The 25,114-nt window shown below is 34.7% G+C and overlaps 3 protein-coding genes and 1 long non-coding RNA gene across 5 annotated transcripts in view; 2 read left to right on the top strand and 2 right to left on the bottom strand.

The window, feature by feature from the left end:
* The window catches only part of LOC142336269 (uncharacterized), a 556,260-nt gene that overhangs the window by 186,388 nt on the left and 344,758 nt on the right, over positions 1-25,114 (top strand). The gene's annotated exons all lie outside the window — the stretch shown is intronic.
* On the top strand, positions 22-4,187 carry LOC142336267 (uncharacterized). 2 transcript variants are annotated; one of them, XR_012758895.1, is made up of 3 exons: positions 22-169; positions 485-588; positions 3,596-4,187. It is a non-coding gene; the product is annotated as an uncharacterized LOC142336267 (long non-coding RNA). The 2 variants fall into 2 exon arrangements; XR_012758896.1 differs by having other exon boundaries at positions 482-588.
* LOC142336273 (peptidyl-prolyl cis-trans isomerase FKBP4-like) lies at positions 17,284-23,416 on the bottom strand. The gene is made up of 3 exons (XM_075384969.1): positions 22,518-23,416; positions 22,049-22,237; positions 17,284-17,981 (listed from the first exon to the last, which is right to left on the bottom strand). Exons 1-3 carry the CDS (start codon positions 23,308-23,310, stop codon positions 17,626-17,628), a joined length of 1,338 nt encoding a protein of 445 aa, XP_075241084.1. The 5' UTR covers positions 23,311-23,416; the 3' UTR covers positions 17,284-17,625.
* LOC142336270 (uncharacterized) overlaps positions 23,517-25,114 on the bottom strand; it is a 308,561-nt gene continuing 306,963 nt past the window's right edge. Inside the window, exon 7 of the mRNA XM_075384966.1 lies at positions 23,517-24,784. Within this exon, the coding sequence (XP_075241081.1) occupies positions 23,848-24,784 (937 nt within the window). The 3' untranslated portion in view covers positions 23,517-23,847. The remainder of the gene's footprint in view (positions 24,785-25,114) is intronic.

The raw sequence follows: 25,114 nt of genomic DNA, 5'->3' as shown, positions 1-25,114 counted from the left end.
TGTCAATGAGTCAAACAAATACGCGGTCAAAGTCCTCTTTTGGACTGAGTCAGCTCACTTCTAAGCAAACGATGAGAAAGGCCTTCTAGCCAGAAGTCAAGGATATCATACTGGAGATCTTTCGCATTACAAAAGCTGAGCGTACGAATTCTTCTTCAAATTTCTACAGGTAAAATCAACATATCAACAAGTGTTCGCAATATTAAGTTGACCAGTAAACAACGTCACCTGTTGATTACTGTTTGCCAACTGTTGCATTAACTTCGATAACTTACAGCCACCATAAATTGGGACAACAAACGATGAATTCGTTAATTAAAACAGTATTCTTTATTGTCCTAAATCTGCAATTTTTCTTTCACTTAATAAACTCGCATAATTACGTAGTGAGCGATTGTTGGTACGAGCAATCCCGATGTGCTAACATTTCCCGTTCTGCGTACTGGGATTATGAAATAAATGGGGAATGGTTTGTGATTAGCAGGTCACTTCCCAATGCTCCTTCACCTGATGAGAAAAACGATCAAGCTGACAGACCTTCGCAGTGTCAAATAGCAACAATTCGCCATCGCATAGGTAGATTTGGAAGTAAGTTTACAACCAGAGGTGCTGAATGTCTCCTTTAATTTCATCATTAATTTAACGCCAGCCCCATATCTTTAAATTAACTTGAATAAGTTCCTCCATTTCCACCTCTATAATATTTGACATTGTTGTCTTCTTTATACACAATTTTTGCTAAACCGTTTTGACGTTCAAATCCTTTTTACGTCCTTGACTTTTTCAGTTTTGCGTGATTAAATGGTTCTCTCGTTTACAATTTTGAGCAGCTGAACTCAATTGGCGGCACCTTAAGACAAAGTTACCGGAAGAAACGTGCACCGAAATTGTTTATTTCACTTATTAGTGCCCCCCCCAATCGATCGGCTGCAATAGAATCCAGCCGCAACAAGTCGTTCCAGACTACTACTTTCGACGTTAGTTAGGTATATGTGATTTTTATCATTTTGATTATGATGACTTCCAAATTGCTTGCGTTGAAGGCAAATAATACTTCCATGGTTCTCATTAAACTGCCAAAAATTGAACTCATTGACAACCCTCCTTCCCTCCCTACCCCCACCCTCCAAAAGTTGTCCATAGACGACTATATAATGTCCCGATGTCCTGACCGCTGGAAAAGTTTTCGCTTGATAATTATAAATTATAATCTTGTTTCTAAACAACCATCTAAACAACTTTTTGCTCAAATTTTGTTTCATGTTTTCCTGCCAATGGGAAGCTTCCTAATCTGCTCGCTTTTGAAAGATATTTTGACTTTCATAATATCAATTACATCATGCATATATTATTGAGTATAGTGTAAAATTATATATTCAAATGCGCATAAAGACGCACAAGATAAACAAAATAGCAAAAAATGAAAATTCAAGTCTTAAACATTAAAGTCTCTAGAATGGAAGGTGTTGATTCAGTTTTTTAGAGCTTTTAAATGATATTACCTTCTATGTCTAGGCAAAAGATATCAACGGGCCAGCAACAAATCTCCGGTTAGCATAAAGTTCTATCTCTCAAACAAATGTGGGGGGGGGGGGGGGGGCTGGAACTATAATAGCAGAAACTAAAGCGGAGCTTGACCAAAAGGAAAAGTTTGTTATAAGTTTTCCATGCTCGTTATTATTCTCATTAAATATATAAGAGGAGCTTGCTGCAAGCGAAAAGTAGTTGAGAAATGTTTCGTTCTTTGACTAATTTATTTTCGTGTTGCACGTCGCAAGTTGTCTGCATGATTTTTCATTACCTTTATTGATATGATGTATTGCTGGACGCAATTATGTGCTATAATTTAACGCACTTTTTGAAACGTCGAGCATTTTTCACCAAAAAATATAAACCAACTACGAATTTCTCCCGAACGACAGGCGGGATAATTTAATTTATAAGGGGGTAGCTTAGAAATGTTTTATGGGCGCAAAAGACGACCCCGCAGTGGTTCGTACCTCAGACCTCCAGTATGTCAGTGACCACAAAACAGCTGCGATAGCTTTGTAGACCTGTAGTCTCCAAATCATCAATAAAACCGAAGAGGAGAATAAGACCGGAAAAATTTTCGCATTTATTACTTATTGCCTAGATGTCATATTTTAATTTAAAAGAAATCGTACAACCTATGAGCTGTTTTCATTAGATGCCCTCGAATAACCGTTAGTTAGAATGATATATACTGTTAACCTTACCCCCGCGAACTAAAGTAAGCAGAAGTTCGTTTGAAAGTGAGAAGAGTCATTACTGCGAGTGAGGTAAGTCACGACTGAGCAAAAAATTAATCACGCGAAGAAACAAAAAATCTCGCTCGAATAAGAGTGAAAAATCACGTCACACAATCACACACGCAACTGAGTCAAAACTACACGAATAAGCAAAAAGCAGATTCGAAGTGAGCGCGACGTAATAAGGTAGAAAAAAATCTTGACGAAATAAACATAGCAGGATCTGAACTGCAGTTCGGAGAATTTTTATTGAAAACCCAAAAAAACTTGACCAAGAATTGATTCGGAAAGCATTTAGAAAAAAGCAGATAAAACCTAGAAAAACGGCCAAAACAGACGTCGAATTGCCGCACGTGAACAAAAAAAACCACAATCTAGAAAGCGAACTCTTGTTCAAACACCGATGATTCACTTTACTTTAAAATAAGAGTGAAAGAATTTCACATCACAAAACCACTCGCTTTTCCGTTCCACTTTTTGTTTCAGCATGACCGAAATCATACTCGATTTTGACTTGAAAAATCATAGAAATTTTTGAGCAGGTCTAAAAACACGACAGACCTATTACAATTTTAATTCTCTCCCAAAAACACAGAGAAGGCCAATAATAGCTCCGCTCTTCTGTCACTATCGCAGCTATTAATAAATAATTAAAAATAGAACAGAGACGCTATTCAAATTTCTGTCAATGGAGTTTTGCACTACCTTCTAGTTCTTTTCCTCTAACTTGATTTTCAGTTCTTTCAGAACAATTGCCCAATTTTTTTCTCTTTCTAAGAAGAAAATGCAAATATTAAAAAAATCGCAATTTAATTTCGAGCTTCGGATGGAAGAGAACAAAAGTTCTTGTCAGCCTGCAGGCAATATTTCTTTCAGCAAGTTGATTTTCAATCATTAATTGTCTACGGCATATTATTTCAAGACTTCGTAAAATCTATCAGTTGTCCAATTTTACGACTGAAAGACAACGAATAGGATAACTAATTTACAAAACAATGAAACTTTAGCGAGAAATTTTACAATTTTTGTTTTTTTATGTGTGTTTTAAGCATCATTGCGTTAAAATAAATATCAGGATAGGCATCAGGAATAAACACTAATTTTTTCGTTTCTTTTTACGGGTTGTAATTATGTGCGTACTTAAATCTAAAATCATTTAAAGCAAGGGCTCGAAATTGCATAAATCGCGAAATTTAAATTTACACGGAAACTATTTTTTGATTCTAAATCATTAACGTAGTGAAAACAAAAATTTTTACATGAAGAACAGTCATTAGGGCATATGCTCCAGTTTAAGTCACCGTGAACTTACTCATCCATTTTAGGCCAAATTTTTAGCTTGGAGATTTCTAACCCACGATCAGCGGCACCATATATTACCCTTGCAGGTCAAGAAGGATTCGGTTTAAGAGTTGAAAAACATTCGGGATCATATGCAATATACAACGATGATGCTATTCTTCCAAATCCATCGCGCGCCGGATGTCTAACAATCTACACTCCCACGTCAAACTTCACAGTTCTTTATTTTTGCGATCAGTACAACGCAGGCAAATTCGAAAAACTTTGGTTGCTCTCAAGATATAATACCATTAAACCCCGCGAAAAAAATTATCTGCGTGGTTTGGTTCAACATTTGAGAACAAAAGGCGTAGATGCTCATTTGACTTCAATCAATCAAAAATGCTGAAAAAGGGACGTCATTGTGTTTACCGAGAATGCAAGAAATAAATCGCGATTCTAACGAACGAGTTAAGGTTAGGATATTAGAAAAAAGGCAGTACGAGAAGGCAAAGTGCTAAGTAGCCGAAGATCGCGTTTCAACTTCTATTAAGTAATGAGATGCTTTATTAAAATTAAATAAAAATGTGGAATATTTGAATATATTGAAGTTCCCAATTACAATTTGCAATAACACTGATTTTGATACATAAAAAATTTTAGCACAAAAAGAGCAAGTCTATTGAGATAAAAACTACCCCTTTGGAGTCAAAGGCAGAGCAATAGACAAAGTTTTTGTACCCAGAACTCTTCAGATCTTTACTAAGTCAAACCTCAAATCGTTATCAAAACTAAATAAATGCCAGTAGATTAGTAAATTAACAGCCATGTTCATAATTGTATGCAAATTGGTCTTGCGACTATTCAACTCAACACTTAATCAAAATGTAGGTTTGTTAAGAAATAAATAGAACATGCTTACCTTAAAAAAGGAACTTTTCTGTGCAATACGAGTGAAAAAGAACTGAAAAATTACATCAAAGATCCAGACCTCAAACATAAACGAACTACAGTCGGACAGATTGCTCTCGAACAACAGGCGAGAAAATTAAATTAAAAGATAAAATTTTACGGGTAAAATTTAGAGGAACAAAAAATTTAAGGAACGATTCGAACCCTCAACCTACGCCATGTTGGACTAACGCATTAAGCAGTCAGCTATCCACGCATTCTAGTTTCCCATCTTACAATCAATTTTTAAATAGTTGTCTTAGTTTCTGAATCAGAGCAACTCGAGAAGCAAAATCGAAAGAATACTCGAAAGAACAAATCGAAAAATTGAAAGAACAAGAGCGCATATATGGTCAAAAAATTTTGCATACAAAAGTCACACTTTTAAAATAATTGCTTCAAACTTTGTTCGAAGCAATTACATTTTCCCAAGTTTCAAAAGTCAGGGCGCTATCTAAAATTTGAGTAATAGTACCAAATCCTCATAATCAATTTCTCAGTAATCAAAAACAGCTGTAGGAAAAACAGAAACCAGAGGAATGACTCCGCACTTACCGTACAACTAAGTTTGAATTTAAGCACTGTAAAAAGTTTTTGAATTCTAAGGACATTTTCACTGCAGCAAATTGATATTATTTTTTAAAATGAAGCAAAATTTTTCTAGCTGCAAGCTAAAAACTCATTCGATATCGATGAACAAAGCTACAAATTGGGTTGAGTTTAAAAGCTTAAATTGAAACATATTAAGTTAGCAAAGTTGTTGAATTGTGAAATGAACATAAAAATCTGACCGCGAAGGTTACACTTTATGAAACTAACATAAGATAAAACAAAAGAATTAGCAATCAATATTCAAATCAACCAATCAGGGTGAAATAAACCACATTAACAGAAAGTTTTATTTTCTTTAAATTTCACCGGCAATAGAATTCTTTAAACCATCACGTAGAGAAGATAATTAAAACCGATAACTGCTAAAAAACAATCAAACGAATATTCCTGAAAAGTTTGGAAAATTTTGAATTTTGGCTAACCCAATTCAAATGTACTTTTTTAATCGTCAGTTTAAGATGTTGATGGTAAGTTTGAGCTGCCGTGTAAAGTCAGACAAAGCAATAAATCAGCATGAAAACCAATCCTGTAATAACATTCAATTATTGAAAAAAATCAAGTTATTAAAAAGGGGCCAAAATCTAAATTTTAGTTTTGAAACTTGATTGTACTTCATTTCAAAGTGTCAAATGTGTATATGATCCGTAAACTAAACAAATATTCTCTGAACTAAAAGGTTACAACTGCCAACCATCAAAGTAAGTGTAGGGAGATACCATTAAAAAACTGTTTTAGAAAGGATCAACGAAAAACAAATTTTACATTCAACTGATTTGCTAGAAAATTATCTGGTTTGTTTGTCCTAAGCTATGATATTTGTTCCGACCCACTTCAGCGGGGGGATGAACTATATACTCAACTGGTTTTTTTGTCCAGTCAATTTTCGCCAATCAATATCATCATCGTAGAGAGTTGTGAGTGGTATCATTAGAAAGCCCTTCCAGCGAAGAATATGGAACTTTTTCTGATTTTCGCTTTTTACAGGGAGTGATCGAGGTTTAAAGTTTTAAAAATAGAGACGATATTCTGTTTTTATTCATATTTTCAGTATTTTTGACAAAATTTTTGTCAATTTTGCTGAAATATATTAAAAATGTTAACGATAGCATGATTGATTTTAACTTTAAAGATATAGGAGGGCTGCTGCATTGTTCGATCCGAAGTTTTTTGCCTAGAATTTACACTATATTCTTCAAAATTCAGACTGTCAGAAATGGGACCAAATATATTTTTTGCCCCCTTTCCAAAATTGCAGGAAGTAGACTCCTTAAAACTGCTGTCACATTCTTTGCCAGCTCAAAAAGAGAGCTCGTTGTGCTTTCATTGGCTTTAAGAGTCTTCTATAATTATAATTTTGCCAGTTTTTCGCAAATTTAATCTTGTTAATTATATAAATGCATTTTTAATTTTTGATATATTAAACAATTTTGCTAAAAAATTCATCTATTTCGCAAGTATTTGAAAAATTGAGTGTTTCCTTAGACGCGCAGCAATATCAGGAATGATTTTGATCTCATCAAGAATCCTTACGGTAAAAACTTAGATTTTAATGGGTCGCAGCCTTTTTCAAAATATTTACGCATTTACAGATTTTATGTAAATTACTGACAAGAAATTCAAATCATGGCTCAATTATTGGCAGATATTATTTACCAAGATTGAGGCCCAACAAAAACATTTATTATGGTTTCAGAGTGAAGCTCATGGTGTTTAGCTCTGACCAATTGTTTTTGTAAAATTTTATGGACTTATGTTTTGCTTTCATTTCTAATACTTTTTGTAGTTCAATGACTTAGTTCTCTCAACTTCTGGCGTACTCTCAGTAAAAACAGGCGGAAACCCATTTCCTGTGAATTATAATTTGATATATGTAACCGTTATATATTTGACAAATGGTTTCTTGGTTTTGATACGAGTTTTCAAGTTTTTAGCATAATTGCACATTTTAAAGGTTCATTTTGTTTCCTTGTCGTATTACCACTTTATTGACAGGTCTAATTGAAGGAAAACGAAGTCAACCATTAGTCATTGAATAAGGTAAAGCGTTGAAAAAAGCGTATCTGTATATAATTGTTTTTCTTGGATAGGTTATGATTTTGGGCTGACACAGTTCTCAGGCTAAATTTAGTGATTTTTTTTAAATTTTGCCAATGTTAGTCTTTCTTTTTACTGTTGTACGACATAAAACTGAAAAAGACAAGTCTCAACTGCTTCACCAAGAAACATAACTGAAACTATTTAAAGATTTCAGTTTATTGCTAATTTTTTTAATGACTTTCAAATCATACTTTTTAAAAAAGATTTTGTCAACTGTCTCCTTTTTGCTCTCATTTCAATGAACTCAATCTCAGTGATGAGACGCCTCAAATACATTTGTTGATTCAAAAAACTTTTTTCTCGGTTAGTTATGTTTTGAATGTTTTATTTTTTTTAAAAATTTCACCGACAATAGAATTCTTTAAACTATCACGTTCAGAAGATAATTATAACCGATAACTGCTAAAAAAACAGTTTAACGAATATGCCTGAAAAGTTTGGAAAATTTTGAATTTTAGCTAACCCAATTCAAATGTACTTTTTTAATCGTCAGTTTAAGATGTTGATTGTAAGTTTGAGCTGCCGTGTAAAGTCAGAAAAAGCAATAAATCAGCATGAAAACCAATCCTGTAATAACATTCAATTATTGAAAAAAATAAGGGATATTAAAAAGGGGCCAAAATCTAAATTTTAGTTTTGAAACTTGATTGTACTTCATTTCAAAGTGTCAAATGTGTATATGATCCGTAAACTAAACAAATATTCTCTGAACTAAAAGGTTACAAATGCCAACCATCAAAGTAAGTGTAGTGAGATACCATTAAAAACTGTTTTAGAAAGGTTCAACGAAAAACAAATTTTACATTCAACTGATTTGCTAGAAACTTATCTGGTTTGTTTGTCCTAAGCTATGATATTTGTTCCGACCCACTTCAGTGGGGGGATGAACTATACACTCAAATGTTTTTTTTTGTTGAGTCAATTTCGGCCGATCAATATCATCATCGTAGAGAGTTGTGAGTGGTGTCATTAGAAAGCCCGTCCAGCGTATAATATGGAGCTTTTTCTGATTTTCGCTTTTTACAGGGAGTGATTGAGGTTTAAAGTTTTAAAAATAGAGACGATATTCTGTTTTTAAAACTTCATATTCTCATTCATATTTTCAGTATTTTTGACCAAACTTTTGACAATTTCGCTGAATTATATTAAAAATGTTAACGGTAGCATGATTGATTTTATTTTTAAAGATAGAGGAGGGTTGCTGTATTGTTCGATCCACTGTTTTTTGGCTAGAATTTACACTATATTCTTCAAAATTCAGACTGTCTGAAATGGGACCAAATATATTTTTTGCCCCCATTCTAAAGTTGCAGGAAGTAGACTCCTTAAAACTACTGTCACATTCTTTGCATGCTCAAAAAGTGAGCTAGTTTAACTCCCATTGGCTTTAAGAGTCTTCTATAATTATAATATTGCCAGTTTTTTGCAAATTTAATCTGATAATTAAATTCATCTATTTCGCAACCATTTGAATATTTGATTGTTTTCTTAGACGCACAGCATATCAGGAATGATCTTGATCTCATCAAGGATCCTTACGGTAAAGAAAAGATTTTAATGTGTCGCAGCCTTTTTCAAAATATTTCCGCATTTACAGATTTTATGTAAATTACTAACAAGAAATTCAAATCAGGGCTCAATTATTGACAGATATTAGAATGAGGCCCAACAAAAACATTTACTATGGTTTCAGAGTGAAGCTCATGGTGTTTATAGCTCTGACCAATTGTTTTTATAAAACTTTATGGACTTCTTATGTTTCGCTTTCATTTCTAATACTTTTTGTAGTCCAATGACTCAGTTCTCTCAACTTCTGGCGTACTCTCAGTAAAAACAGGCAGAAACCCAATACCTTCGACTTATAATTTGATATATGTAACCATTTTATATTTGACAATTGATTTCATATGTCTTCATAGGGCGAATTCTGTGAGCAGGTAGGTGGTCCTCTCTTCTCAGCTCATTATGGTTGACAATATCCTATATCGCGTTATGTTGGGTCATCTGTTGAAATTTTGACATGATCCCATCTAATTGTGTATGGTCCTGTGCCATGATTGTGCCCAACATCACTCAGGTAATCCATAAGCATCTCTCAACAACGGAATGATTTCCCGCACCAACTGAGACCGGAATTTCTTGGTTTTGACACGAGTTTTCAAGTTTTTTTAGCACATTTCAAAGGTTCATTTTGTTTCCTTGTCGTATTAACACTCTATTAACAGGTCCAATTGAAGGAAAGCAAATTTAAACACGCAAGGCATTGAAAAAGGTAAAGCGTTGAAAAAAAGCGTATCTGAATATATTTATGTTTTTGTTGGATAGGTTGTGCTTATGAGGCTGACACAGTTCTCTAGCTAAATTTAGTCAACTTTTTTAAAAAAATTTGCCTATGTTTTTCTTTCTTTTTACTGTTGTACGACATAAAACTGAAAAAAAATGTCTCAATTGCGTCATCAAGACGTATAAATGAACCTATTTAAAGATTTCAGTTTATAGCTAATTCTTTTAATGACTTTCAAATTTTACTTCTAAAAAAAAACATTTTGTCAACTAACTCCTTCTTTCTTGCTCTCATTTCAGTGTACTCAATCTCACTAATGAAAAGTCTCAAATACATCTGTTGATTCAAAAAACTTTTTTTCTCGGTTAGTTATGTTTTGATTGATGGCTTTGACAGTTTAATTTCAAAAAAATTTTGGGATTCCTATACTGTTCAATTTTAGGGTTTCGTCTTGTTATCATTTCTCCTTATTCCTTTTATAAGGAGGACCCGTTGATAATCAGACAAGCCAGTGATGATTTACAGTTCTTGCAGAGAACATCTTATAAATATAGTGCGCTGAACACTGTGACGTCACAAAACTGTTTGTGAAGTTTTGTCTTCAGCCTGTATTTGTTGTTATTTTGTAGTCTAGTGGCTTCCTGAGGTGTGGCAACTTAATCCATCTTCTTTGTTGAATTCTAACATTGGGAATGATTTTTGAAATTCTTAGTTTTCAAAAACATATTTGGATTTTTGAGACCGCCATTTTTATTTTTTTCCGTCGATTTGTAGCTTAGTCTCTGTAGGGACAGGTCACAGCCCGTTTCCAGTGAGCAATAATTTAATCTTAACAGCGATTTTGATTTCAACCACTTGTTTCTCGGCTTTAATACTCTCAGATTTTATAAATAATTCTAAGATTTTTATATATTTGTACATTTTATCGGATTGTTGTTTTCTTTCTAAATTAGAACATTAATGGTATGTCCGATTGGAATTAAAAAATTGTGCATTTGAACATTTTGAATGCTCTTAGTGGCACGTTTATAATTTTGATGGCTTCACTGCCATATTGGCGCAAAGTTCAACTGAAATTTTTAATTTTGCCAGTATTTGTCCTTTTTGTAGTCGTATGCCGTATACTGGATAATGACAGGTCTCAATTGCATCCTATGGAGATATAAATGAACATTTTGAGTGAGTTTAGTTAATATCTCATGATAATATTCACTCTGAAATTAATTGTTTTCAAAAATAGAAGCGTATTTTTGAACATCGCAATTTTTGATCTTTTTGTCGACCTGTTACCCAATCGATTGAGGACCGGTCCCATATATTTTCAAATGATGTATAGGTTAATTTGTTTTGTCTGATGCAAGTTTGTTTTTTTTTAAATAGAGACATCGAGTTTTGGTCGTAATTGTTTTATGTTATTTGATGTTTATTGCTGTCTAGTAGTCCTATTAACAACAAGTTTCATTGGCTCTCTAACCTGGCATTATTTTATTCCATTAGTGGTTTATTGAACGATATGTATGTCTTTAAAAGTTTTCTATCTCTTCATCATTTGGTAGCCAATTAAGCCAAGAAATTGGATGAGCGGCGTCGGAACATTATGTGCGTATGCACATTACCGAGCCTCTTGCTGTCTAGGGATTACAAACTCAAACATAACCGACTAACGTCGCGTGAATTGCTCTCAAACGAACGGCGAGCAGTTGGCTTCGTCAGTACCTGGCCACAGTTTAGTGAGCCTAGATTTAGCTTAATTGAAGGGCCGTGAGATCGCAGTGGGGGGGGCTGTGGTAGGAGGATCTTTGGCTCCATGGGGCCCTTCTGGCCTGAACGATCTGCAGGGGAGTGGATTGGAGGACAAGCTGATGTGGGGGTGGGGGTGTAGGATCAATTTCTAAGAACCAGCCTTCACACCATAACTAGAGAGCTGAAACGCTCTATGCTAACTTAATGCCCTCCGGGCGCTACCAGCTTATCCCGTTTTTAAGGAAGAAAAGTCAAATGGGTCAGACGAACAATCGGTCAAGCGAAAAATTGAATAAAAAGACCAATAGGACTAATATAATTGCCACAAACTCGGTTTGAGAGCAATTAAAAACTACTACACAAAATTAAGTGTTAATCTGTTTATTTTAAACTCTACCTCCATACAAATCTCGTTGTTTTTAAGGCAATACAGCCTCATAGTTATTTAGCTTGTCACTCATCTGCAAGACTTTTAAAGTTTCGTTGGCCAGTAATTATCTTTAAACTCAGAATGGGACTGAAATTCGAAAAATAGCAAATTTTAAGAAAATCTTGCTAAAAATCCTGATATTAATATCTTCAGAACCATTTCATTGTCTCAAGAAACTATCCAGTATCCCTATTTCAAGCCTTAAATAGTTTCACTGGCTCAAAGATCCATGAACATAATAATTTTCCAAAAATTCGGTAAATTTTATCAAAAATTGCTAAAAATCGAGACATTAAAATAATGATGCGCATTGCGTTAACTCTAAACTACATAGCAGCTAATTATCAAACCTTGGAGGAGTTCCCTCAGCCACTGGTGCCAGAAAAAAAAACAAAAAATCAGAAATATTCAATAAACTTGAAAAAAACTGCAGACAAAGTTTTTAAAAAAAATGCTAAAAATGGTGATAAAATCTTGAAAAAAATTCAATTACAATTAGAAATTATGCAGTAACCTATAATCAAACACTAGAGGAGGTTCAGTGGCACTTGAGGCTGTAGAAAACTAGTTCTATCAATAAATTGCTCAAATTTGTAATATTAAAAAACTGAAACTGATTCATGGCCACAAACAAATTTCCAGTAAATTATTATCAAACTCTAACGGAAGTTTTCTGAACCCTGAGGTTGAAAAAAAAACTGATTATTGACAAAAAACGTAAAAAAATGAAAAAAAATTCCAAGTTTTGTCAAAAAATGCTAAATTTGTGATGTTAAAATCTTGAAAAACATTCCATTACATCTAAAAACTGTAGAGTAACCTACTATCAAACCCTAGGGAAGGAGGTTTCTCGGCTTTTGAGGCTGTAGAAAACTAAAAAATGACAAAATTTTCAAAAATGCAGTTTTTCAAAAAAATTGATAAATTTTGTGAAATTAAAAAGTTAAAAACTATTACATCGCAGAAAATATTTAGTAACTTATTATCAAACCTTTAAGGCGCTTTTTTCGCCCCATTGGGTCTGGAATAACTTGAATATAACTTGAATAAACATCAAAAAAATTGGAAAAATTTGCAAGTTTTGTCAAAATAATGCTAAAAATCGTCATGTTAAAATGTTGAAAACCATTCCATTACCCATAGAAACTAAGTTGTATCTATTATCAAACCCTAGATGAGGTTCCTTGGCACCTAGTGCAAAAAAACTCAAAAAACGACAAAAAATTATCCAAAAACTTGAAAAAAATTGTGAAAATTAGTATAAATTTGAGGGGTTTGTGTTTGGACTACCAATATATATAGCTCTTAAAATGGTCATAAAAATACCTATGTCTTGCGAAAGACCTTTATCAACTTAAATAAGCCTCGATTTTAGACTGGTCCGTCAAAAAATTCAAAAATGGCGAAAAAAAAATTGTAACATTTTGAGCTCAAAAAATCCTAAAAATGACTTTTTAGCCTTAAACTACGGCCTTCCAAGTAGCTTCACCACACTAATCACTTGAAGGACTACTAGCGTTGGGGGGGCTGTGGTAGGAGGATCTTTGGCTCCATGGGGCCCTTCTGGCCTGAACGATCTGCAGGGGAGTGGATTGGAGGACAAGCTGATGTGGGGGTGGGGGTGTAGGATCAATTTCTAAGAACCAGCCTTCACACCATAACTAGTGAGCTGAAACGCTCTATGCTAACTTAATGCCCTCCGGGCGCTACCAGCTTATCCCGTTTTTAAGGAAGAAAAGTCAAATGGGTCAGACGAACAATCGGTCAAGCGAAAAATTGAATAAAAAGACCAATAGGACTAATATAATTGCCACAAACTCGGTTTGAGAGCAATTAAAAACTACTACACAAAATTAAGTGTTAATCTGTTTATTTTAAACTCTATTTCCATTCAAATCTCGTTGTTTTTAAGGCAATACAGCCTCATAGTTATTTCGCTTGTCACTCATCTGCAAGACTTTTAAAGTTTCGTTGGCCAGTAATTATCTTTAAACTCAGAATGGGACTGAAATTCGAAAAGAAATAGCAAATTTTAACAAAATCTTGCTAAAAACCCTGATAATAATATCTTCAGAACCATTTCATTGTCTCAAGAAACTATCCAGTATCCCTATTTCAAGCCTTAAAAATTTTCACTGGCTCAAAGATCCATGAACATGATAATAATTTTCCAAAAATTCGGTAAATTTTATCAAAAATTGCTAAAAATCGAGACATTAAAATAATGATGCGCATTCCGTTAACTCTGAACTACGAAGCAGCTAATCATCAAACCTTGGAGGAGTTCCCTCAGCCACAGGTGCCAGAAAAAAAACAAAAAAATCAAAAAAATTCAATAAACTTGAAAAAAACTGCAGATAAACTTTTTAAAATGCTAAAAATCGTGATAAAATCTTGAAAAACTCAATTACATTTAGAAATTATGCAGCAACCTATAATCAAACACTAGAGGAGGTTAAGTGGCACTTGAGGCTGTAGAAAATTAGTTCTATCAATAAATTGCTCAAATTTGTGATATTAAAAAATTGAAACTGATTCATGGCCAAAAAACAAATTTCCAGTAAATTATTATCAAACTCTAACGGAGGTTTTCTGAACCCTGAGGTTGTAAAAATACTGATTATTGACAATAAACGTAAAAAAATGAAAAAAAATTGCAAGTTTTGTCAAAAAATGCCAAATTTGTGATGTTAAAATCTTGAAAAACATTCCATTACATCTAAAAACTATAGAGTAACCTACTATCAAACCCTAGGGGAGGAGGTTTCTCGGCTCTTGAGGCTGGAGAAAACTAAACAATGACAAAATTTTCAAAAAGGCAGTTTTTCTCAAAAAAATTGATAAATTTTGTGACATTAAAAAGTTAAAAACTATTACATCGCAGAAAATATTTAGTAACTTATTATCAAACCTTTAAGGCGCTTTTTTGGCCCACAAGGGTCTGGAATAACTTGAATATAACTTGAATAAATATCAAAAAAATTGGAAAAATTTGCAAGTTTTGTCAAAATAATGCTAAAAATCGTCATGTTAAAATGTTGAAAACAATTCCATTACCCATAGAAACTAAGTTGTATCTATTATCAAACCCTAGATGAGGTTCCTTGGCACCTACTGCAGAAAAACTCAAAAATGACAAAAATTACCAATATATATAGCTCTTAAAATGGTCATAAAAATACCTATATCTTGCGAAAGACCTTTATCAACTTAAATAAGCCTCGATTTTAGACTGGCACGTCAAAAAATTCAAAAATGGCGAAAAATAAAAAAATTGTAACATTTTGAGCTCAAAAAATCCTAAAAATGACTTTTTAGCCTTAAACTACGGCCTTCCAAGTAGCTTCACCACACTAATCACTTGAAGGACTACTAGCAGTGGGGGCTGTGGTAGGAAGATCTTTGGCTCCATGGGGCCCTTCTGGCCTGAACGATCTGCAGGGGAGTGGATTGGAGGACAAGCTGATGTGGGGGTGGGGGTGTAGGATCAATTTCTAAGAACCAGCCTTCACACCATAACTAGTGAGCTGAAACGCTCTATGATAACTTAATGCCCTCTGGGCACTACCAGCTTATCCCGATTTTATGGACGAAAAGTCAAATGGGTGAGACGAACAATCGGTCAAGCGAAAATTTGAATAAAAAGACCAATAGGACTAATATAATTGCCACAAACTCCGTTTGAGAGCAATTAAAAACTACTACACAAAATTAAGTGTTAATCTGTTTACTTCAAACTCTACCTCCATTCAAATCTCGTTGTTTTTAAGGCAATACAGCCTCATAGTTATTTAGCTTGTCACTCATCTGCAAGACTTTTAAAGTTTCGTTGGCCAGTAATTATCTTTAAACTCAGAATAGGACTGAAATTCGAAAAGAAATAGCAAATTTTAACAAAATCTTGCTAAAAATCCTGATATTAATATCTTCAGAACCATTTCATTGTCTCAAGAAACTATCCAGTATCCCTATTTCAAGCCTTAAATAGTTTCACTGGCTCAAAGATCCATGAACATGATAAAAATTTTCCAAAAATCCGGTAAATTTTATCAAAAATTGCTAAAAATCGAGACATTAAAATAATGATGCGCATTCCGTTAACTCTAAACTACGCAGCAGCTAATTATCAAACCTTGGAGGAGTTCCCTCAGCCACTGGTACCAGAAAAAAAACAAAAAAAAATCAAAAAAATTCAATAAATTTGAAAAAAACTGCAGATAAACTTTTTAAAATGCTAAATCGTGAAAAATTCTTGAAAAATTCAATTACATTTAGAAATTATGCAGTAACCTATAATCAAACACTAGAGGAGGTAAATGGCACTTGAGGCTGTAGAAAACTAGTTCTATCAATAAATTGCTCAAATTTGTGATATTAAAAAATTGAAACTGATTCATGGCCAAAAACAAATTTCCAGTAAATTATTATCAAACTCTAACGAAGGTTTTCTGAACCCTGAGGTTGAAAAAAACTGATTATTGACAATAAACGTAAAAAAATGAAAAAAAAAATTGCAAGTTTTGTCAAAAAATGCCAAATTTGTGATGTTAAAATCTTGAAAAACATTCCATAACATCTAAAAACTAACCTACTATCAAACCCTAGGGGAGGAGGTTTCTCGGCTCTTGAAATAAATTTTGTGACATTAAAAAGTTAAAAACTATTACATCGCAGAAAATATTTAGTAACTTATTATCAAACGTTTAAGGAGGTTTTTTGGCCCCCATGGGTCTGGAAAAACGTGAATATAACTTGAATCAATTTCAAAAAAATTGGAAAAATTTGCAAGTTTTGTCAAAATAATGCTAAAAATCGTCATGTTAAAATGTTGAAAACCATTCCATTACCCATAGAAACTAAGTTGTATCTATTAGCAAACCCTAGATGAGGTTCCTTGGCACCTAGTGCAAAAAAAACTCAAAAATGACAAAAATCAAAAAACTTGAAAAAAATTGTGAAAATTAGTATAAATTTGCGGGGTTTGTGTTTGGATTACCAATATATATAGCTCTTAAAATGGTCATAAAAAATACCTATGTCTTGCGAAAGGCTTTTATCAACTTTAATCAGCCTCGATTTTAGACTGGTCCGTCAAAAAATTCAAAAAAATGGCGAAAAAATAAAAAATTGTAACATTTTGGGCTCAAAAAATCCTAAAAATGACTTTTTAGCCTTAAACTACGGCCTTCCAAGTAGCTTCACCACACTAAGCACTTGAAGGACTACTAGTCAAATGGGTCAGACGAAAAATCTTTTTTTCCTAGAGAAGACAAAATGAAATGAAAATGTGCCCTCATGGATCTTGGATCGGACGACCACAATTGACTCGTATAACGCAGGCTCGTATAACGGTCCGAGCCCTACAATCAATTTGGAAGTATTTGAAAAATAAGGTGACATTTTTGCGAGATCCTCATTAATTAGGTCAAAAAATGACTGCACAACTCCGAATTAACACTAACATTGATGTTGTTATTATTTGAAGCGAATAAACTTTCTAAAAATGAAGACTACGAATCGTCGATTCCGCTCAATACTCAACACGTCTTCACGAATTCCGCTCAATACTCAACACGTCTTCATAAATTCAAACACAATGTCTCAGATAAAAAATGTCATATAAGAAACTTCAATATTATAAACGGGAGGCGTTTTATATGAACATTCATTAGAGCAACAAACTTAGCAAAACACAACGTCGCATATATATCACATTATCAATTAAATTCTTCTGCTTTCATTAACTCCTTGTCGATTCATAAAATCAAGTCAATGTTATTTGAATCTATTAAGCAATCTCGTCATCGAATACGGAAATAAAATGAAATGTACTATGACCAGCTTGGTTCGTGTCTAAAACAGCAAACTTTCATCAAAAAGTACTCTCATCGTAGTTAGTTGTATGTATATGGCACAAGTGCTATCAAACCGATTTCAACAGACCACAAATTGTCTGTTCAGGTTGAGAAATTTTTGAACATCCTTTGGTATCTCTGTTTCTCCTTTTCCTTTTCTTCTTTCGCCATTTTCGAACACTCGTCAATTCGCTTCTTAGCAGCTGTGTTCTTTGGAAACTGTACCACAACCTGGCCAAATTGATCTTTAGCTTGATCATAGTCGTGTAGAGAGAAGAAACACTCGCCTTTCCTGTAAAGAGCTTTCTCTTTCCTCGGTTCTGTTACTTCCGGACTTCCCAGCACTTCGTCACAGTGTTCCATAGCTTTGGTGAAATCTTTCGTTTTAAGGTAGCACAATGAGAGGTTCAGATGACTAGTTTCCATTAGGTCGATAACACGCTTGTCAGTTTTGGAATCTTAAACAAAATTAAAATCATAAAAAAATTAAATCATTTCTGTTCCCATCCTGAGCTCCTCAAGATCTTTATCTCAGCTAAAAGCATGCGTAGTGATAACGAACCTCATTATGTGCAAAAAAAGAGAGGGTATAGAAGCTTTATTCCACATAAGGCTGACGGGGAGGGGTAACAGTTCAAGAACGGTCTAATTTGAGAACCAATGATAAGTTATCTAAATCGGTGGCGGTCAAGCATGCCGATAGCCAAGCAAGCCAAATTTTGAAAATGAGGTCAAGTAAGCTCCCAATTTGGGATATCCGTATCTTAAGAGGCCACTCGCTTCGCCGCGATAACGGGCCCGCGTTTTCCGGATTACATCCGACAGCGCATTAGAGGCATGGTCATGGACAGCGATTAGCTTAGGCCCGTATCCACTAGATGTCTACAATTTGACGTATTTTTGTTTCTTTGGTGCATTAGAACACATACATTATAAAACTATACCGGTTCTTGATTTTAACGGTCAACAATGTATTACTTTTGACAGATTACATAACTAATATATAACTTTCAGCTTGCTTTTATGTCGGCTTACTTTTACTTAGGCTTACTTTGCGTTCACAGTCTAAATTAGTGTATTACTTATTGGATGAAGCTAGCTTGTTTACTTAATTATGTTAGGGTGTCTAAGCAGGTGCAACTACTTTGAAAATCGACCAGTACTGGATTCGAACCAGCATCTCTTACTTGCAAGCCTAGTGCGCTACCCAATTGGTCTGGAGCTCTTGAAGTTGGTTATCTCTTATAACCCCTTCTCACGTGCTATCTTGTTCCTCATGGCTTCACTTCTCTGGCCAAGTATAGGTTGGACAAGTAGAGCTTCTTGTCAAGCTAATCTTATGCACAATTTACATTAGGTTGTTCTCACTCAACCTAACAAATTACTTGATTAGGATAGGATAAAAAATTGTACAATTTGGAGCTCACTCCCGGCTTTGAACAATAATTCAGGTTGAAAGGTTTTAAATTAATGTTCCGTCTTTCAAAATGGAAAAATGGGGGAACATATATGCGGGCCCGGCTTTTTTCCTCAGTCAAATTTCCACTTTTTGTTTACGAACCGTAGAGAAAAAAAGAGACATTTTGTAGCCCTTAGAGGCTACTTTTGATTTTTGTTGAGTGCGGGGAGCTATTAACAAGAAAACAAGAAACCAATGGGGGCCTATAATTATTAGAATAATCATTCTGTTGTGGTAAAATTGTTAACACAATGTACAATTTATGAATGGATAGGCTGTAATAAAAACTTTTAATAAATTATCCGAGTTTTTATATTACTTTTGAGGTTTTGCAGAAATTTTAAGCTAATTTAGCAATTTTTGACAATTTCTTTGTTATCGCTTTAATTGAGAACTGATAAGACACCTTTTGCTCCAAATATGTTAAGTTACCAGAAGACCAGTATCTGTGCTACAAAACAGTGTCTTAGTGGAGAAAAATGACGCAGTAATGATAAATTTGTAACGATTTTTGTCCAATTTCTTGCAGTGTTTCAAATTTTCGTCAAAGAAGAGCAATTTTTGAGTTTCACATGGACCAACTATTGCTGTGTAAATTGAGGATCTCAATTGCATGGAAAAAAATTTTCTTAATTTTAGTTCAGTTTTTTTTCTTCGTGGCAGCGGGGACTGTTTGAGTTGTTTCCCGAGTTCATCAGCCTATGATTATTTTAATTCGTTTCACCTTTCGACATTTTTTGGTTTACATTCACGACTTTCACGTTTGATTTCAGACTTACGTCACTCACTGTTTCCACTGAAAAGAAACGTAAACGATTCACTTCTCGCATTATGCAATATAATGAATAAGGACAGGGTCAAAAGAGCAAAATAAAAAAAAATGGATCAACTGAAAAGCTTGGTCATAAGCTCATAGTGCGTTAGGTGATCAAATTTCATTTGAGCTATTGCTAGTCATTAGTTACAATCTAAATAGCTGTTAGTTTAGAAATTTTTTAAAAAGTATGATTTCAGAATCTAACTGAAGCTGCACACCTAAAAAGCACACTTATGGACACTTCTGTCAGTTTTTCTCTTGTCTTAATCCCGATATGTAATACCGATAACTATTTCGTTCATCTTTTGTGCTAACTTCTTTGGCTTCCTGAAAATTTCTTGGTGTGCAAATTAGGGCCTCATTTTTGTAGACTTGTCGAATCAACGGAGGCGGTATTTAAAAATTACTAAAACATAACCGACTAACGTCGGGCGAATTGCTCTCAAACGACCGGCGAGCGGTTGGCTTCGTCAGTAGCTAGCCACCCGGGGGGGGGGGTGCACTGGGGGGCTGATGGGGGCAACACTGGGTTGGGGGGGCAACAGCGCGGTGGGGATGGGGGTCAACGGGGGGGGGGGGTTTCTCAACCTCTCAGAACCGCCCTTCACACCATAAGTATAAGTCTCCAAAACAGTTTGAGCTGAAAGGCTCTAAGAGCACTTAATGCCCGCTGGGCGCTACCTGTTTATCCCGTTTTTGAGGACGAAAAGTCAAAAGCGTCAGACGAAAAATCGGTCAAGCGAAAAATCGCATAAAAAAGACCAACAGGACTAACATAATTGCTACAACCTTCGTTTGAGAGCAATTAAACAAATTTGATTAACTAAAGATCAAACAAAATTTTACCAAAAATTATTTTCGCCAATTCATGTGGGCACACGCTAAGCGCACATCCCGCATTTTATTCAAAATTTGACGTGAATGAAATTTTGCATAAGAGTTGCATAAATGTGGGGTACTTGAGAGCGAACGTAGAACCCTCTTTTATCTTTTTTTAAAAAAATTGAATATAAATTCTCAACTGGGTTACAATTGACTGCTGACTTCACCGAATTGAAAATGAAAAACAATCACTTATATTGATCTGTTTTCATTGAGAAACAGATAACTCAAGTCAGGAAATTTTGTAAGAACTCAACGCTATATATTATAATCCAGGTTTTAGTTTACACGGTGTTAAATGTTACATTATAATTAACGAATTGGTTCTTTAAGCAAGATTGGAAAACATAAGAGAAAAATAACTACTCGGGGAAAAGAACGAATAAAAAGTTATTGTCTTGTTAGTATTGAATCTATCTTCCTGTAAAGATCTCTCTACAAATACAAATACTAATACAGATACAAATTAGAGCAACGGATTGTGCTGATAATTATGCATCATGTGTTCAATTGAAGAATCGAAATTATACTTCAAGATTCTGAAAACTAAGGCTAAAAGGACATGAAAACTATGGTTATTTTTTTCTCAAAAACACTACTTTCGAATATTTTTTGTATTAGGTTAACCAAGCCTTTCACGCATATGACAACACTTTCTAAATGAACGATTCTGAAGTTGCTGTTTTGCCCTTATTGTTTTGTTCATAACAAAGTATGTAGTATGTGGTCTTTGCAAGTAAGAGATTCTGGTTAGAATCCAGTACTGGTCCATTTTCAGAGTAGTTGTGTTTACCTAGACCCTCCCCCCTATCAGAAGTAAAAAATTATTTAAAGGGGTAAGAATCTTGCCCAGGGAAGCGAAATTGTTTTTAAGTCTTGGTAAAAATTTATAGCAATGAAACTGAAATTATACTTATTTGTGGGACCAATTTATCTAGTAAGATCTTGCACGTAATTGACATTGTACTTTTTATCTGTATTAGTACCTAAGCCTTTTTATCTAACAAGTTCTACAATATGAATGCATATCTTTTAAGCTGCTTAAAAATCTTGTAAAATCTCGAGATTCCTTCCAAGGATGCAGAAGCTTACAAAGATGAGTTGAAAAGATTTCTTACAATCCTACAATATAAATATTAGCAATGTCTGGAGAGACTAGAGAGGAGGATCGGATAATTTCAACAAAATTTTACTGAGAAAAAGAGAAAAACTTCCATTGATATAAGAGCTCACAGTACTGCTTCTATACAAATTGTAGAATTCAATGTAAATTCCGCAAAAAAGATTGACTCAATGAACAAAATCCCCTAGCTACATGAGAACTTCAAAGTAGGAAGCTCTTGAATAAACAGGACGGAAACGACTACCTTTATTTTCTCCCCCATTGGACACCTTGTCACCATCCGCCCCCTCCTGCGCTTTTCCATCTTCCTCTTTTGAGTCTTCATCGTCACTATCACTGGAGTCATCCTCTGGGAGTGCCCTTGGTCCCTTCACTTCGTCCTCCAATATCTTAACCACTTTGTCAAAGAACTTGATGGCCATCGAGTAGTTACCTAATTGCATTAATAGGTTACTTTTCCAGGCTTTCTTTTTCTTAGCTCATGACCATTCGTCCTCTCATCCTGATGATCATTCGAGTATAAAACTAGAAATCAAAACTTCAAACAATCGCAACAATCTTATGCAAAAATTTAGCTCTGAAATCTGCGTGTTCAAAAAATGTACACCAAAATTATAGAAAAAGTAACTCATTTAACTTCAAGGTGAATAGAAGGTCAAAAGCCGGACACTCAAAACCTTTAGCATCTGATTCGATAAAATAATGGAACTCACCTTTTTCCAAATACTCTTTAGCAGAACTCCTTTTCAGCTCAGCTTGTTGAATCTTCTCTTCGCTACTCATCTCCCAACTTTCCTTCTCCTTCTCAAACTTCTTCATGTCAATCACAAACTTCACCTTTTCATTCAAAGGAGCTTTAGGAAAAACTGAACTCTCTTCTTTGAACCCGTGCTTGGCGTCTACAGTTATTTCACATTTTTCACCCGACTTCATATCGTCAAGAGTCTTTTCAATACAGGGCAAGAATCCATTTGCCGATTCCTCTCCGTGTAAAAGTTCACCATTGAACGTCCCAAAGCTCTCATTTCCGGGAACTGTGAAACCCTCAATCTCGATATTCATTCGAGCTCCATCATTAGGCGTGGTCCAGCCTTCGCCTTTACTGTGAACTCGCTTCAAAATTGACTGATCTTTATCTTCGCTCACATCTTCACCGAAAAAGTCGAAAAGCTCAACTTCAAACTTTAAGGTAGCACCTCCAGGAATCTTGGGCGGAGATCCACTTTGGCCATATGCATAATCAGCAGCGCAAACAAGGTCGCATTTTTCACCCCGTTTCATGGTCGCGACGCCCAAATCCCAACCTTTGATTACTTGACTGGTTCCGAGTTTGAACTCAAATTTCTGGTCGCGATCTCTACTAGAATCGAACTTCTCGCCTGACTCTAAAAGGGTTCCAACATAATGCACCGATACGGTGTCTCCAGTCATGGGACATTCTCCAGAACCCTCGGTGATAATTGTTTTCAGGACGCCGCCATTTTGTTCAGGGGTCAAATCTGTCATTGCGCTATGATACAATTTGTTCCGTAAAAAATAATTAGTTCAGCAAAGTTACACGGTGAGCGGCAAAATAAACTCACACAAAGCACGTCAATCTGAAACTAGTTTTAATTATATTCATTGTCATCAATATTTTAAGAACTAGAGGAGCAAAAGCATCTGTTTTCAAATTACGTTAAGTTCGCAGGTTGTTAGCATTTAAAATAACGTCATTTACGCGCAATTGAAATTCAAATTCTTAAAATAAAAATCTCCAAAGTTTCAGAGCATAAATAAGACTTCTACATCCAGAAGACACAGAATAAAAGTTAACTAACTATAACAGGGATTGACTCATTTTATTGAAATGAAAGCAGAACTATGCGTCGTACGTAACTTCAAATAACTTCAACCTAAAAAGAATTTCTCGATTTGGTACAAAAGCACCCATGGAACCTAAAGCAAAATTTGTAATGAATCAAATCATAAATTACTACTAAGCAACTAGAAAGATACACAAGATTAAAGTAGTAAATCATTCATTAAATATTTGAGCTGCTTTCATCCTGAAAATGATATGAAATGAAAACGGTTCTTGTCCAAGTAACTATTGATCTCAACTTCCGCACGTTGTTGTTCTATTTCTGCCAATTTCAATCTGCTCACAAAATCTTCTAACAGATTGCGGTCTTTCGAGTCAATACTGTTACCCAACAATCGCAAAATTAACTCTGCGTCCGCGTAGCTTAGTGTCACATTAGCCGAACTGTTAGTGATAGCTTGAACAAATTGATTGACTATTAGACCAAAAATGGTACTAACGGCAGAAGGGTGAATTGTCTTCAAATATCCGAATAGTCGAACTAAATAATGCAAAAAAAATCGACAAAGTTTTGACACTTTCGTTTGATCCATTAGAACTTCTTGACTGTAACTTGTTTGTTCATTTTCGGCTAATTTTGCCGAATGATCAGCAATGATGCTTTGAAATTTCTGATAGGAATGATTTGCAAGCATGTCACGAACGTACACGAAGATTTCACCGTACCTCGCAACACATCGTTGTGCTATTTTCTCAGTTGGCAAAAGGGGGTAATTTTCAGGACAGAATTGGTTTTTAACGTTGCCAGAAAGACTGGCCACATTTCTCAAAACTACTGTCAGAACCATTTCGACCGTTAGCGCCGAGAAGCACGAGACGTTTGCAATATTTGAGCGCGAGTTAATTTTTGTCAAGAAAACCTCAGATCCAAAATCACCATTAGCAATTAGATCGAAATACTTCTGTGCGAGGGTTATGAAGAATTCACAGAGCAGTTCCACAAAATGATTCGCTTCTTCGGGTGAGAAATACTTCCATAAGCTTGTCTCCATTGAGTTGGAAACAGGGGAATTTATATCATTGACGAAGGAAAGGTATCTTTGCATGGACTCAACTGCTCTACTTAGGCTGAGTGATTCAAAGCCCGCATCTGTGATTTTGAACTTCCACTCATCGCTGAACACAGATTGGGAATTACTTATAAAATTAACTTAATCGGAAGTATTATGCTTCAATTCCAATGTTGCACGTCCCAGTGTGCGATAATTTAATTACATCAAAAACAGCCTAATAAATGCACGACGTGCTCTCAAGCGAACAAAAAGGACAGTCTTCAGCAATAGCCACAATTGGCGAGGGGCAATAAAGACCTCTTAGAGACTAGTACAAACTCAAAAAATACGGAACAACAAAGAGCGCTACCGGTATATACCATTTTAATAAAATAATTTAAAACAAGGTCAAATTAAGCTCGTTTAAGTGTAATTAATCATACTATAGCCTTAA

The sequence above is a fragment of the Convolutriloba macropyga genome, chromosome 3, assembly GCF_964194025.1.
Source record: "Convolutriloba macropyga chromosome 3, txConMacr16.3, whole genome shotgun sequence".
In the NCBI taxonomy this organism is placed as follows: Eukaryota; Metazoa; Xenacoelomorpha; order Acoela; family Convolutidae; genus Convolutriloba; species Convolutriloba macropyga.
Note: the sequence above shows the minus strand (reverse complement) of the source record. Positions and strands in the feature narration are given on the sequence as shown.

Excerpts from the sequence above, each read along its gene's own strand:
- LOC142336273 (XM_075384969.1), bottom strand. The coding sequence starts at position 23,310 with ATGACAGATTTGACCCCTGAACAAAATGGCGGCGTCCTGAAAACAATT. Across the intron at positions 22,238-22,517 it reads TAAAGAGTATTTGGAAAAAG|GTAACTACTCGATGGCCATC; the intron begins GTGAGTTCCATT and ends TAATGCAATTAG. Across the intron at positions 17,982-22,048 it reads CAATGGGGGAGAAAATAAAG|ATTCCAAAACTGACAAGCGT; the intron begins GTAGTCGTTTCC and ends ATTTTGTTTAAG.